The sequence below is a fragment of the Salarias fasciatus genome, chromosome 15 (assembly GCF_902148845.1).
Source record: "Salarias fasciatus chromosome 15, fSalaFa1.1, whole genome shotgun sequence".
Lineage (NCBI taxonomy): Eukaryota > Metazoa > Chordata > Actinopteri > Blenniiformes > Blenniidae > Salarias > Salarias fasciatus.
In genome coordinates, this window is record NC_043759.1 from 9,003,100 (window position 1) to 9,017,974 (window position 14,875).

Consider the following 14,875-nt stretch of genomic DNA (forward strand, 5'->3'; position numbering starts at 1 on the left):
AGCGACAGGCAAAGGTTTGTCCATAACATGCATTAATGTGGAGTTAGAAATCTGCGTAACAGATTGGGTTTTTCAACATTAAGTATCTATTTGGATGCCAGGCTTAGCTGAATGAGGGAGATTTTCTACAAGAACCCTGTTGAAAATGACTCTGTTTCTTATACTTCTCAAAGATTAATATATTATGACATTTAATGTCTCTGCTTTCAGTTTTTTCTGTAGTTTGCAATGTGTGGGTTGAAAGAGCATCGGTATCTGAAACGTGGCAAGTGGGATGACAAAATGATTCTAAATTAATTTTGGAGTTATCTGATTGGTGTTTAAGTTGTGTCTCTAACATGTAAATTTTTTTTGAATATGCCTGTAGCTGAGGTTGAGGTTGTAACGTCCTTGTATTGTTACACGATTGATGTATTGTTCTGTGCTGTTTGTGGCAGAGCTTGTCTTTAAAGCTTAAAAATGGACAAAATTGAAAGAGAAATATCATCCATACTTTGTCTTGAAACAGATTAAGTGCTTTAAAATTATTTATTCAATCAGTTTACATTTTAATTTTTTGCTCTGACAAATTAGTTTAAGATCAGAAAACCAAAAGGCCACTATTTCCTTCCCTTTTGGTTTAAAAAAGAAAGAAACTTAAAGGCACAGTTTGTAGAAATGATTATTTACATCAGGGGTGTCAAACATAAGGCTCTTGGCCCCAAAAACTGACATGGACAGTGTACTGTAGAAGCTGCTGTTCCAACACAAAGTCCACTTCAGCTACATTTGGTCCTGGACCTTATTTGGTCCGTGGACCTTATAGCTTAAAGACACTTTAAGAAGCTACTACTCACTTCTTCTATTCTTCTACTGTCTACTCGAGCCTCAAGCTGAGCAGCAGCTAACAGGTTAACCATACGCTGTTAGACTAGGTTGGGGTTCGACTGGGTTTTATGGCCTCTTCCAGGTCTATGTTGGCGACGCCGATGTTTTTGTGTTTGCTAAACATGTTGCTGGCCATGAGGAAAGCTCCATTTCTCTTGTATTGGGATTTCCACTGAAGGCATCCAGATGTGGCGAGCAGATGCTAATCTGCACTTTGGGATGACACACTCCCAAATGAGTCAAATCAATCAGGGTGAAAATGATGCTGTTGATATATCACTCAAAGCATGTTACCAATAAAAATGGCCCAATGTGTTTCCTCTAAGACATTTACAAGCGCCTCACATTGTGTGTTTTGAAGCCTTATTGCATTGCTGAAAGTCTACTGAGGTTGAAAAATCGCTGATATGTCTATTCTTTTGTGGTTTTAATATTCATGTAGTTATGATTTATTACTTTGAATAATATAAAAGTGTTCCTCTGGGAAGGGTTGATAAGAAATGCTTCAAAGTTTAGAGAAGGTTTGATTTTGGTTTCATATCATGATGTGCTTCTGCTTCCAGGGTAAACTGCTCGGCTCGCAGAGGAGGCTCGAAATGACGGACAGCGGGACGGCTCAGGACTAATTCACTGTGTGAGCTACTGCAGAGAGGCGTACGAGAAAGAAGTCTGAAGACGGACCGAGCAAATCACATGATCAGACCTCGGAAAGGCTCCAAATTAGTGATGTTCCCTTCAGGCCGGGATTACCTCCTCCCCGTCTCTCCCGCTCTTCCTCCCTTCCGCAGCAGAGCAGCCGTCCAACGCCAGGAGTCTGAGCCCTGAGAGCTCTGCCTGCGCTCACCCACCCACACAAACACACACACATACACAAGCGCACGCACACACACACACACGTACGCACACACGAATACACTCAGACCTTCACGCTCTGGCATACTGCTCATGGTCGTTGGCCTGCCCCCCTCGGCTGCTGCTCCTGTCGTAGTGTCAGACCATGAAGAGGCCCAAGCAGCAGACAGGGCCGCTCAGCTTCCTCAACTTCTTCAGTCGGAAGCCCAAATCGGAGGCGAGGAGCGAGCGGCCCGTGGAAGCCCGACCCAAAGAGGAGGTGGCCATCACGCTGACCCCGAGCGAGCATCCAGAGCAGGTGAGGCAGACGCCCTCTGCCTTTTTTTGCAGTTATTCGTCATTGTGCTGCTGAGTGATGGTTAGAGGAACACGAATGGAGTCCGGGCTGTAGATCATTAACTCGGGCTGTATCGCTTCTCTCTGCTTGCTTTCACACACTGTTACAGCTCAAATCCATTAGAATGTTTATTCAATGAATTGGTAATTTCTAGAAAGGATGTTGCCAAGAAACCAATCAGAGAAGGCTCAACAGTGCAGTCCACCCATGCACGGTGCACACTCGCTTTGGCTTCAAGCAATGTCAGCTTTCCTTTCTCAAATCTGCTGCTCATCTTGTTCCTGCATGGACGATGTATTTTAGATGATTTTAAAGCACGTGTTTGAGTGTGGTCTGTAATTGTTCTCAGGACCTCAGTCGCACAGCAGGCGAGGCTGGAGAATCCACAGTTTCTGGAGCAGAAAGAGGAGAAGGAGGAGGCCCGGCGGCGGCCGAGGCGTGCGAGAGCGGCGACGCCACGGCCGGCGGCGTGGGCGGGGTCGGCAGCGGCTCCACCGGCGTCCTGTCGCTCTCCTCCTCCAGCCAGGAGCAGCTCCTGGAGGAGCACCTGGAGGAATGCCCGCTGTGCCTGCTCAGCCAGCCGCGCTGCCACTTCCCGCGGCTCACCTCCTGCTCCCACCGGGCCTGCTCCGACTGCCTCCGGCAGTACCTGCGCATCGAGATATCGGAGAGCCGGGTGGGCATCGCGTGCCCGCAGTGCCCGGAGACCCTGGCGCCGCTGGACGTCCGCGCCATTCTGGACGACAGGGCACTGCTGGAGCGGTTCGAGGAGTACCAGCTGAGGCGGTTTCTGGCTTCGGATCCAGACACGCGCTGGTGTCCTGCACCTGACTGCAGGTTAGAAATGAGCCCGAAGCCCCACCCGGGTACAGAGTGGTTATTCAGTCCAGCGTGGAACAAACAGGAATTGAACACACACACACAACAAAAACACATCTTATCATTTAAATTGTAACCTGGATCAGTTCTACAATGTAATGGGATACTCCCCAGCCTGCACTACATCCACCCTTCTACCACACTCCCTTAAAATCAGGCCAGCATTCTTTTCTCTAATCCTACTGGGAGGCAAACAAACATACCCTCCCCGATGCAGGCAATAATTAAAGGCCTTTCTTTACATATAAGCAGTTTATTGCCCTCACAGTGAAAACATAATTAAATGTTGAAATGAAAATAAAGGCTGCTCTGGATCGTGTAAACGAGCAAAATACATTTTATTGACATCTTGGGCCACAGAGTAACAATTCAATGTCGTGTAATTACTGCAGCGCCCAAATCCAACAAAACAACATGACAGGCTTCTCATCCCACCTCTGGCTGCACGATGTGTGTTTTACTGTCAGAGCGGATTTGATTTTACTTGGAGACGATAAACTAGCCGTCATCATACCTGGTCTGACCCGGCTTACCCTGAGATCTGGGCCAACTTGTCCTTGGATATTAAAAAAAAAAAAATGAAACAAACAAGAAGACATCATGATTGAATGAAACTAAAGTGTTTTTACTCATTCTGTCTCCTGTATCGCTGTATCCTGCATGGGGGTCGCCTGGCGCTGGATCTAATTTCAAATGTAATAGAGGATAATTTAAATGATAGAATAAACTTCAGTGCATAAAAGGTGACACAAACATGACATTTCCAGCCTGGATATAAAAAACCGACCAGAGCATCCAACTACTATAAAAATCAGTGTACTTTCACTGCCTGTGGTTCCCAGCAACTGACAACGATTGTAATATATATATAATGTGGAAAATATCACAACAGTATTCATGCAAATGTGCTACTTGACCGGGGGTCGACTGATTTATTCCTGTCTCATCTAATGCTGGGGGCTGGGTAACAGGATAGTGCCGCTGATGGGAAATCACAAAGTGCACGTGGTGTGCATGTGTTTCGTGCACATATGAGGTCTTCATATATGCATGTGGGGTCAGGACTCAGCGGAAGACTGTCTCCTAAGACTGTCAGTGCTGTTCATGATGAGTGAACGGAGTAGAAATCAATACGCCACAGGAAATTAATACGATATAGTGGAAAAAAGGCTGTATTTTTATTGTGTTTGGAGTTTTAGGGAATAGGGTGTTGTGTTGTTTTCTTAAATCATGAATTGTCCCCCACACTAGAGGAGCCTTTTGAAGTGTTTGTTCATTATGTAAACCAGTTATTAACCGTGAGGATGTGTGTGTATTCGCATGTTCCCAGCGTACAGGCATTCCTGGAGGTCTTAGTGACAGAAGCTTAGCAGGAGATTACTCTGGCTCTGAGGAAGTGTGACACTTTGTGTGTGTGTTTTTTTTTTCTGCTATTTTGTGCACACTCCAATATTTTTTGTTCTATAAAATCATATGTGACGTTCCAGGTGGTTTTGAACTAAAAGCAGACAAAAGATCTCATTTTGTTGTTGCAGAAACACAACCTGCAGTGTGGATATTTTCATGTTTTAAGTATTTCGGTGCTTTCCTTATTGCTCAGCAGAAATATTTTTATGCTCGTTAATGTGAGTTTTACACAATTTCAATCAAAAAGTTCTCTTAAAAAGATAACAGTGCAGAAAAACGGGTGGAAATATATTGACTCTCCCAGAGATATTTATTGTGTCTTTAGTATTAGTTAACTTAACTAATATAAATGTTCTAAATTAGCTCCCTCACTGTACTCCAGCGACGTTTAATATTAGGTTGCCAAACATCTTGTTTTAAAGTTGTAATGATGACGACTAAGCAGTAAGAATATAGTAAATCCATCCATCTTTTATATAAATCTATTCTTTGTTGTTCAGCCAGAATGCTTTGACACAATCAGACGCAGTCACTTAAGATGTGGTCTGACACAAATGTGAAATCACAGCAGCGGTGTAATTATCCTCTCACAGGAGTGTGTGTGGCCGCCGGCCTGCTCGGGTCTACCCTCCTGTCAAACCTGAAAACCCACACAGGGATGGAGATCCCGGCGGTGGAGCCTTTTAAGCGCTCCTTCACAGGAGCGCTCGGATCACTCACGCTTACTTTCACATGCTTTTGATCATCAATCACGCAATCTTTAGAGTATTGAAATTTATGCTAATATCCCTTCAGAGGAGCGAGATTAGGTCCGCAGGCGTGCGGCTTCTTGTTCTCGTTATAATGAGTGGAGCATGTGTTGCTTTCTGGAAAGACGGTCGACAGAAGCACAGCTTCTGAGCGAAACAGACGCGAGGAGATAAAGCAATAAATGTCGAGAGAAGTAGAATTAAACACACACACAGACATATAAGGTGCACTATAAATTGGAAGAATAGCATAAATATTAAAACAGTAAACAATTGACGGACTCACACACATGGCATACCTTCATTTAATCCTTTGTTTTTTTTTTTTGTTTTCGCTCCTCTTCCTCAGTTATGCAGTGATTGCTTACGGCTGTGCAGAGTGTCCCAAGCTGAGCTGTGGCCGCGAGGGCTGCGAGACGGAGTTCTGCTACCACTGTCGGCAGCTGTGGCACCCCAACCAGACCTGCGACCAGGCGCGGCGGCAGCGAGCCCGCCACACTTCAGGCGGCAACGACCCCTCCACGCTGTACGTCTTCAATGAAGACCCGGGTGGAGGTACGACTGGGTTGACCCTACTAAACGGATGATCTGCAAACCGAAGTGAAACGGTGCAAACGACGCGGCGTCTCACGTATCGACGGTGTTGCAGATGCAGAGGAGATCAAGGCGTGTCCTCGCTGCGGTGCCTACATCATGAAGACCAACGATGGCAGCTGTAACCGAATGAACTGTACTGTGTGTGCCTGTCAGTTTTGCTGGCTGTGTATGCAGGAGATCACCGACGTGCACTACCTCAGGTATCCCGCTCGCACATAACAAACACGCCGAGCAACCTTCACATGCATCAATGAGACTGTTCTCAACTCGAAGAGCAGGCACTAAAGTGGCAAAACAACAGAAAATGTAGTCATATGTTCATTCTTTGTTGGATGAAGTGGTGGAGGCTTCATTATCTATATTTTTTTTCCCACATAATGAGGCTTTAGAAAAATGGTTATTGAGGGAAATGTTGTGGTGTGGGTGTAGAAAAGAACCAAGATGAAGACGCAGAGTATGAAACAAAGGCTGGAGCACAAACACTCTGAAGCATCGGTACGGCACAAACTGTACGTGAATACACAACGGGAATGAAGAGACAACAAGACACAGCTGACAACAGAGAGAGGGAGGCGGTAACACATTAACACAACTCTGGAGGCTGACATGAACTCCAACTAGAAACTAAAACGGAAATAAAAATGGATAAACTGAAAGAGTTCAAGCATGTTAAAGATTGTAATTGAGACAATTTTCACCTCCAGTTGAAAATAGAAGCTCTATTGTTCATTTTCATGACTCATAAGCCAAAATGTTTAGTGTAAAACAAAAAAGAAACAATACTTGAAATAATCTTAAATATACGGATGTTTTTCTGCACCTGAATTTTATTTAACGGGCTTAAAAAAAAAAAAAAAAGCATGAAAGCACCAGAGCTTGATCCCTGCGTCACAATAACACAACGAGGAATAACACACACAGGAGTAAAATGTAAAATGCTTCACTTCATCTTGAACGTCTTAAACTTCATAACAACCTGCAGTAAAATGTGCTTCTATACATTTACAGCACTCTCTTGGTCTGTAAAGCAATATCTATTCAGTGATGAAATAAAAAAAACTGTGGCGCTCAGCAGGATGTGCTCGTACATCACTGTTTCATGGCGACACCGGTTTAAACACTGCGTCTGGGCCTCTATTGATTTTTCCAGTCGTGGAGGAAAGTCGCTGCTGACTTGTCATCAGTTATTCTGCTCCGTCGGTCCTCCATATTTTCATGCAGCAGAATGCGCAGATCCGCAGAAATTCATTGAGTTTGATCGCCGCGCTGGCCGGGGTCCGTTTTTAGCGTGGCAGTGAATGAGATGTGCAGGTAGAGGGTGAAATATTTATGAATGCTTTGTCATATCATGAGGCACATTGACTGTCTCCTTCTGATTCCCTGGTGTCCCTGCTCCTCTCTCCTCGCCTCTGTCTGCCTTTCATACCGCAAATTACGGCGAAGGCTCCACAGAAGGGCAAAGCTTTTAGCATCTCACTGCAGATCTGTCAGTTCAAAGCAACAGAACACAGTCATTTCACTTCACCGTAAACCTCCCACACTCAGGACCGTACAACCCCCAAAGTACCTGCTGCAACACGAATTCATTCTTTATATGAATAAAATAAACGTTATGCGGTTTGTGTACTTAATATTTTCTTTTCTGCCCCATTACATTTAATCTTTGCCGTATTCGTAACAGGAGTGTTGGCTCCTGAAGAACAGATTTTCCTTTGTCTCGCAAATTCTTACGTGAATATATAAATGAAATGAGTGTATGAATAGGACCAACACAACAGAAATGACAAATTATCACCTCTACATGAAAATTCAGGGCAGAAGAATCAATTTATTTTATTTCCTTCCGACCTTTTTAATCTAAATTTGCTCTGCTGTGTCCGTCAGTCCCTCAGGTTGCACATTCTGGGGGAAGAAGCCATGGTCTCAAACCCGCAAGGTCCTGTGGCAGGTGGGCATGTTGCTGGGAGCGCCGGTGGTCATCTCCCTCATCGCGGGCATCGCCATCCCAGTCATCATTGTAGGCATACCAATCTACATGGGCCGCAAGGTCAGTAACCGGCGGCCCACATGTGGCCCTTCGGCTCTTCTTGAAAGGCTTCTGATCTCCTCCCACAGCCGTGCAAAACATGCATGTGCAGTTACGTGTTCACTGGTGGTCGAGGCTTCTGTCTGAATGCACATTTTAGAAGACTTGCATAAGTGGTTGTAAAAAATGAGAAACAGCATCGAGCAACGAATAGTGTTTACCGTGTGTAATTATTGCTTCATTTATGGCCCCCGCAGGTCCATGGCCGTTGTAAGAAAAACAATATCTCAGGAAGCAAGCACTACTTGACGGTGGCGAGCGGGGTCATGATGTCAGTGTTTGTGTCGCCGGTCATAGCAGCTGTCACTGTGGGTAAGGAACAAACAGAAAACACCGCATCTCCCGTCCTGCACAACACACTGTGATTCGATGCACTTTATCACATTCATCCATGCAGCGTACGACCAACCTAACCATGGGGGCATGATCTGATGCACTCCCTGCTTACAGTTGAAAAAAAAAACAACAAGTCAGACAAAGACGAGTCTCTGATCTCTCTGCTTTCTGACAGACTGTTGTGTTACGTGTGTGCAATCAGGAAAAGTTGCACATTTCACCTCCTGAAACATCGCAGCGTGCAATTTTCACACCTCCTATTTTCACAAATGAAGTGTGACTTTTTAACAAAAGAGCTGGGAGGTGCGAGTTGCTTTTGTTACCTGCTCTCAACGCCGTTTCATCCCGTTTGTGTTAATTTACAGATGTCGAAGCTGAATTGATCTTTACAGAATTCAGGTTAGTTTGCGGGAACAGTCAAACTACAAGCCTAGAAAGGCCATTTCTGAGGTGACAACACAAATTTCTGAGCCATAAGTTCCCCCATCGCCATTGGTTAGCGTGCCATCATGCTCACCAGTGTAGAAGAAGGAATTAAACACACACACACACACTTTGATGACTCATGGGTGGCTGTTGGTCGTGTATCTAACATTCACAGCTGTGACAGAAATCCTGGAGGCTTCAGCAGTTTCCCAGATTTACCACAGCCATCAGTGTTGTAGTTCAGCTCACACTCCTTTAGCCGCAGCTCGCTCTCACCTCCCACCCTGCCTCCATCTCTGTCACTACGCAGTTTTACTTTGAAGCTCAGCTTCTCTCCGCCATATGTCTTTATTCTTCTACTTTGTGCACTCACTGATCGGTATGAGTATTTTTTTTATTTTTTTGTCTGGCATGTCGTTTCTCATCTTGCAGTCACGGCTCCCTTCCTTGCCGTGCACGCACTCGCGCACGCGCTCCATCATTCTGTGTGAACCGTGGACGGGCTGGCAGACTCATCCTCCTGCCCTGATTTCACCCGCAGTGGTCCCGCTGTGTTAATGATGTCCCTTTGTTCGGTTGGCGCTCGGCTTTGTGCTCCCGAATTCCTATCTTGGCGACAAGTTGCATAATCACACAGCTCAGAGAGACTGCTGATGAACAAGATGTAGGTGTTCACTGCACTTTAGTCAGGGTTAGAAAGGAAAACTAGTGGGACATCGAAGATAGAAAATCCCATGTGAATTTTGTTGTGATGATCCACTTGATTTGCTTGAACAATTTTATTTGAAGATACAGATGGACTTTTAGGAATGATGTGACATAAATAACGGTGTTGCAGAACTGCTTCTTCAGTTCTGATAGTAAAAAGGTTTAGATTTGAAACTGAACAGAACTGAAAAAAAACTGCAAGATGTGTTTTGTTTAAGACTCTGCTAATTTGGACTTTCCTGGTATAAAATTATGCTTAATGTAACAGAGTTTAGATAAAGATTTCGATTAAAATGCAAATGGAGCTTTCCAGATTCACATCATGTGCAGCTCCTTACAGCCATAATGAAGCAGGAAGAGCTCCCTCTTGTGTTAGTTTTGGAATACTGTACTGTACTGTACTGTACTCTTAATAGTGTAGAATTTACAATCCAAACAGATGTTTATCTTGAAAGTGACTGAACACGTGACTGAAAGTATTGATAAATATCTCTTATTGAATGTGTAATGTGATATCTGTGACTCATTTTACTTATGACCTGTGCTGATGCATGGTTGTCTTTATTTATTTTATTTATTTATTTATTTTTTAAAAAAGCACTTCATCTGCCCTGGTGCATCAACCTCCAACAAATTCTCATACCCACTGTCACCCTGATTTTCGTGGACAGAAACACATCTTGCTATGTTGTTTACAAAAAAAGTGGTGTAGAGGGATAAGTGTTCTCTCTGCATGCTTTTCAATGGACAGGCCAAACTATGTGTGTTGCAGTCTGACGCAGTTAACACAGTTTGCAATGTATAGTTGGACTTTATGCAGGTGCTTTTCTGGTTTCTTTCAGGTGTGGGTGTGCCGTTAATGCTGACTTATGTCTATGGGGTCGTCCCCATGTCGCTCTGTAGGAACGGGTGGTGTCGGCCGCAGAGTGAACCTCCTGAAACACAGAAAATCCAACTGGAAGACTTAGCCAGCTGTGAGTGCTCACATCCTGTGGTTCATGTTGCGCTTTCAGTGTGTTCTTGGAAAAAAAAAACTTGCTTGATTGTGATTTTTGGTCCAGTTTTCCACCCGATCTGATTGAATTTCAACTTCTCTTATAGATCTTCTATTCTCTCATGTAGTCAGTGATCACTGGACGGGTCAGAACAACTCCACGCTCAGCGACACCAGTGTTCAGGAGGTCAGAGTCAGTGTGCAGGAAGTGGGCGTCCTTCCCAGCACTAGCACCACTCCTCCGGAGCTGGAGAGCTACGTGGCTCTGGACGAAGCCACTAAACGCCACGGATACACCCAGCAGGACAGCCAGTCTGACTGTGAGGTGGTTATAGTGCCTGACAGCAAGCCTGAAGACACACAAGTGCTTCCTTTGAGGTAAATGACGCCTCGGGGGGGTTAAAATCTCACTTCAGCTATTATTTCCCTTCAATTTAATTCTGATTTTGCTTAATATCGTACCAAACATACTCTATCGCCTGGTCAGTGGAATAGCAGAAAACCTAAATATGAACTCACTCAAAGACAAGCTGCTCTGTTTGTGGGTAGGGTCTCCTTAAGGTACCAACAAAAGTGAAATGAGGTTGTAATTTTTTCCTAATAATAAAAAAAGTCCTGTTGAATTCAAAAAATCCTTGATTGATTTCATCTGTGACTAACTCAGTGCTACTTTTTAGCCATTTTAATAGTGTTTTTTATTTAATCAGTTATTATTAAATTGGTTTTACCTGCATGAAAAACACATTTGCCAGTTTGATGAAGTATAGAAATATTCATATATGGCAGCTTTTTTTGGAAGCATTGGACAGGAATTTTCTCTGTTAAGCGACATGCAAATAGGAGGGTTGAACTGATTTAAAATGTTGACATAATTTCAGAAAATCTTATGATTTTACTGAAGTGAAGTAGATCTCAAAGTTCGAATTGTGGGGCGAAAAAATACATAAGTGAATGTAGCCAAAAATAATACTCATTACAGTTACATTCATCCATGAACATCAACTTAATGCAAAGGAGAGTGAGAAAATAAACTTAATCAGGGATCAATAATTAGTGAGCCAATGTTATTTTATGTGTTTTTTTACAGTTGTCAACCAAGAGATGTAAGTGGCCATGAGTTAAGTTGTTGTGTGTGTTTTTGTTTCTCACAGTCAATAAAGTTACTCATCTCTGTTATGTAATTTGAATCATGGATCCTGTAAATATAAACTCAGTCAAATCCAGTTAAGATCATGGCAGAACACCTTGCTCCCATATTTTTTATTTTTTTTTTTTCATTTTAATACTTTAGCTGTATGCTTGAGTTTATTGTTTCACAATGATCCTGGGATATACTGTATTTTGCACAGCGTTGTATATTAATGCAAGCCTTACATGTCTGTTGTTGCCACAGGGAAGGAACTAATATCGAGGTCCGCGTTGAGATTGAGACTCATCACAGAGGCGCCCGCCAGTCCAGCCTCAGTAGCATCCTGTCTAGCCGGAGCTTGTCGGTGGAGTCGCTGGGACACTCGCAGTCCCAGTCCCAAGACTACCTGTGTGCCTCAGAACTGGAGGAGAGGAGAGAGGGCGGAGGAGAGAGGCAGGAAGGGAGGGAGAAGCCAGGCGGGGAAGACGAGGGGACGGTCTACCCAGTCTTCGAAATAGACGGTGTATGAGGTCCTTCAGGGCAGGTTTTTGTACTTGGTTGGAGATCACGCCAGGCTTCATGGAAACGGACTCGCTGGATCAAGACCAAGGCCTCCTCCTGCTTCCAACATGGGCCCCCTCTCACCAGATGCCTTCTAACTCCACCCTCTTAAGGAAGATGCGGGTTTAAGAGAGCAAATGATGAAGATAAGCGCGAGTGTGTGTGAATGAGACAAACAGCATGACCTGAAACACCGGAGGGCTGAAGGTCAGGCAGGAGAGCTGACTGGTTCGGTCGTCTCTCTGTCCATGTTATCCTCTCTGAAACCACTTCACGCTCCCTCCATTATGAATCTTTTAATCAAGTCCTCTCTTTATCTGGCTGTTCTTTTTTTTTAAGTGACCCCCCCCCATCAATTATCCTTTAAAAATAATGAGATCGCAACAAGCATGATTTGTTTCTGGGTGGGAATAAAAATTTTAACTGTCTTATCAATGAGAGACAAAAAGTTTCCTAAGCCATGCTGTAAGACGGGAAACTTTTTTTTACCTGAAGGAGTATGTTCAGTATTTTAAAATGCAGTGTTCACACCTGAGTTTGGTCATTTGACCCAGATGATGCATGCTGCACTTCTTGATTACTCTTTTGTGAAAGAAGTCAGGTGGACATCTAAAATCTGGAAAGGTTCTCGCCTGTACCTGCTGTTCTTCGCTGGAGTCGAAGGTGCTCTGTGACTATGTGGCAGTGATTGTTTGAATTAATCCGAGGGCTTATAAATACCACGAATCCCAACCTGTACACAGATACACAGTCTTCCATAGGAACACTTTGGGGCCGGAGTCATTGTCGCATTGTTTTAGAGCAGCTTCTAGCCTTAACAGACTTTTCCCTTTTAATCCGAGGAGGACATCATATCCTCGTTTTTATGAAAAACAGTTATCTTCAATATAGGAGAAGGTGGCTGCAACACTCCACTGTTTTCTGAGGAGTTCTGACTTCTGAAAGCATGAATCTACAAATCGTCGCGTATCCAGAGTAACACATAAGAACCTGCAGACACATCCAACCTTCCACAGCAGTCAGTGTAGTTGCAGTAGCGTGTGCTGCCAAAAGCATTAAACATGAACTAAAGATGCCCTCGAAATGATCACAGAGCACCAAAATGACAACAGCAGCATGCCACTCACAGGCTAAAACTGAAATAACCCCTCCCTGAGGATTTGTGAGAACTACATGGCTTTTACAGTACATGCACTGCTTAGCTTCCTGAGTGTGAAATACTTGAGATGTGAACTCGGACTTGACATGGTGACCTGTAAAGGGGTTGTGGACAATAATGAATAAAGATTTCACCATGAAGGACAGAACATACTTCCCTCTGTGTCTCAGAAATGATTCTTTATATGGTAAGGAACAGCAGATCTCTGTCTTCTCATATTCTGCATTTACATTCTTCAGTGGATGATGCATCCTCAGCAGGTCAATATGGTTAATACACACACACACACACACACACACACACACACACACACACACAAAGTCAACATATATAGACCCCTTATATGTGGAAAGAAAGCACACAGGCACACAGGTTGAAACTACTGGAGATGGTCGATCATATACTAAATGTAGGGGCTAAGCCTACGCTTGAAGCCCCTACGTGGTAAGTGGTCTCGGTCCTCTTCACCACATCAGTAAAACAAGCCCTGAAGGCTCCCCTGACAGCCGTTGGAATGGTTGGAGCCCAGAGGCTAAACGCTGCCTGGCAGTTCAAGCTTAAATGTGTGGAGAACCTTTGGGAGCTGCAGATAGTTTAGGGGCCACACACAGTTCAGCGGGAGCACACAGTGTGGGGACCGCTGAGAGTTCAGGGGCCGCAGACAGTTTGGGGCCCCAGAGAGTTGTGTGAGTCCTTGTGCACAAAGGACAGAGTGTTCAGAGTGCTTCCATCCTCCAAGTCTAGCACTCCCCGTCCATTTTCAACACTCGTTTCGTGGAATCTGGGTATCAAATGGTTGAGAATTCAAGAAGAATATGACTATTTCAAAATATTGTATTTCCATATTGCTCTTGAACACATCAGAAAGTTAGGTTAACTCCTCCCATAGCCCATCCTCTTATTAATTATTAAGGGTACGAGTACAAGATGGAAGAGAAATAGTGATTATAAGAAGAATATTGATTTAGAACTTGTGTGTACTGGTACATACTTTGCATACCTGTGGTTTACTTCGTGCTCCCCCGAGGCGATCGATCAGTGTTCTACAGATAGAGTGGAGTGCGGGTTAATTAATGCATGCATCCTACCACTCAGCAACTTTGTCTACTGACGCCATGCAGAAAGGCAAAGACACAGGAGACTGATTGCAGAATCACCTACCAAATATATTTTGACAATCCTTGGTAGGGCAGATTTTGTAGCCGTCTCCTGATTGGTCAGTGACGATCGTCACTCTACAAGTCCGCCGTATCTACATAGATCTTCAGTAGTATAAACCCTCTGTTGTTCGCATATGCTGCTTTGCACCAGAAACTGAGGATTGACTACCAGAGAGTGAAGGACCAGTCCAGCCGGAGTATGGCCCAGGGGGAAAACTGGCATTGGTTTGACATGATGGATGCTATTTATGGCCATAAGCTGGCAAGTCAGGGGAGAGAAGGTGACCTCGACACTGCCACAGCCCTACCCGACTCTCTGGAGGGGGACAGAATGCTTCATGCTCTGAGCTGTGCTTAAAATCTGGTATTGAATACAGTGCAGCCATGCAATGGCCCACCACTGAAATACAGCTATTTCTTTTAAAGCTGATGTTCAAAGCGTTGCAAGCTCTTGTTTTGATTTGCTCGTGCAGCCAGCTGTACGTCCTACTGTGTGTAGTTCCCCTTTGCTGTTGACTTTTTGAAGCTGTCCGAGTTCACGAATGGTTTGTTACATTTCAGAAAGACGTTTTTCCACTTACAAGCGAAACTGAATCCACCTCCCCTTCTCCCTGAGGATAAAACCTGG

At 44.3% G+C, this 14,875-nt stretch overlaps 1 protein-coding gene across 1 annotated transcript; it reads left to right on the forward strand.

Moving 5' to 3' along the window:
* The first annotated feature begins 1,531 nt into the window (after window positions 1–1,531).
* Window positions 1,532–12,067, forward strand: LOC115402228 (E3 ubiquitin-protein ligase RNF19B-like). Its single transcript, XM_030110739.1, has 9 exons — window positions 1,532–2,048; window positions 2,464–2,893; window positions 5,441–5,646; window positions 5,741–5,888; window positions 7,573–7,735; window positions 7,972–8,086; window positions 10,087–10,218; window positions 10,346–10,616; window positions 11,632–12,067. Exons 1-9 carry the CDS (start codon window positions 1,865–1,867, stop codon window positions 11,894–11,896), a joined length of 1,914 nt encoding a protein of 637 aa, XP_029966599.1. The 5' UTR covers window positions 1,532–1,864; the 3' UTR covers window positions 11,897–12,067.
* Window positions 12,068–14,875: the final 2,808 nt, after the last annotated feature.

What these genes read in the sequence shown, in the direction of transcription:
- LOC115402228 (XM_030110739.1), top strand. Translation starts at nt 1,865, where the DNA reads ATGAAGAGGCCCAAGCAGCAGACAGGGCCGCTCAGCTTCCTCAACTTC. An exon ending in CAATGAAGACCCGGGTGGAG is followed by an intron (nt 5,647 to 5,740) that starts GTACGACTGGGT and finishes ACGGTGTTGCAG; the next exon opens with ATGCAGAGGAGATCAAGGCG. An exon ending in CAATCTACATGGGCCGCAAG is followed by an intron (nt 7,736 to 7,971) that starts GTCAGTAACCGG and finishes TGGCCCCCGCAG; the next exon opens with GTCCATGGCCGTTGTAAGAA.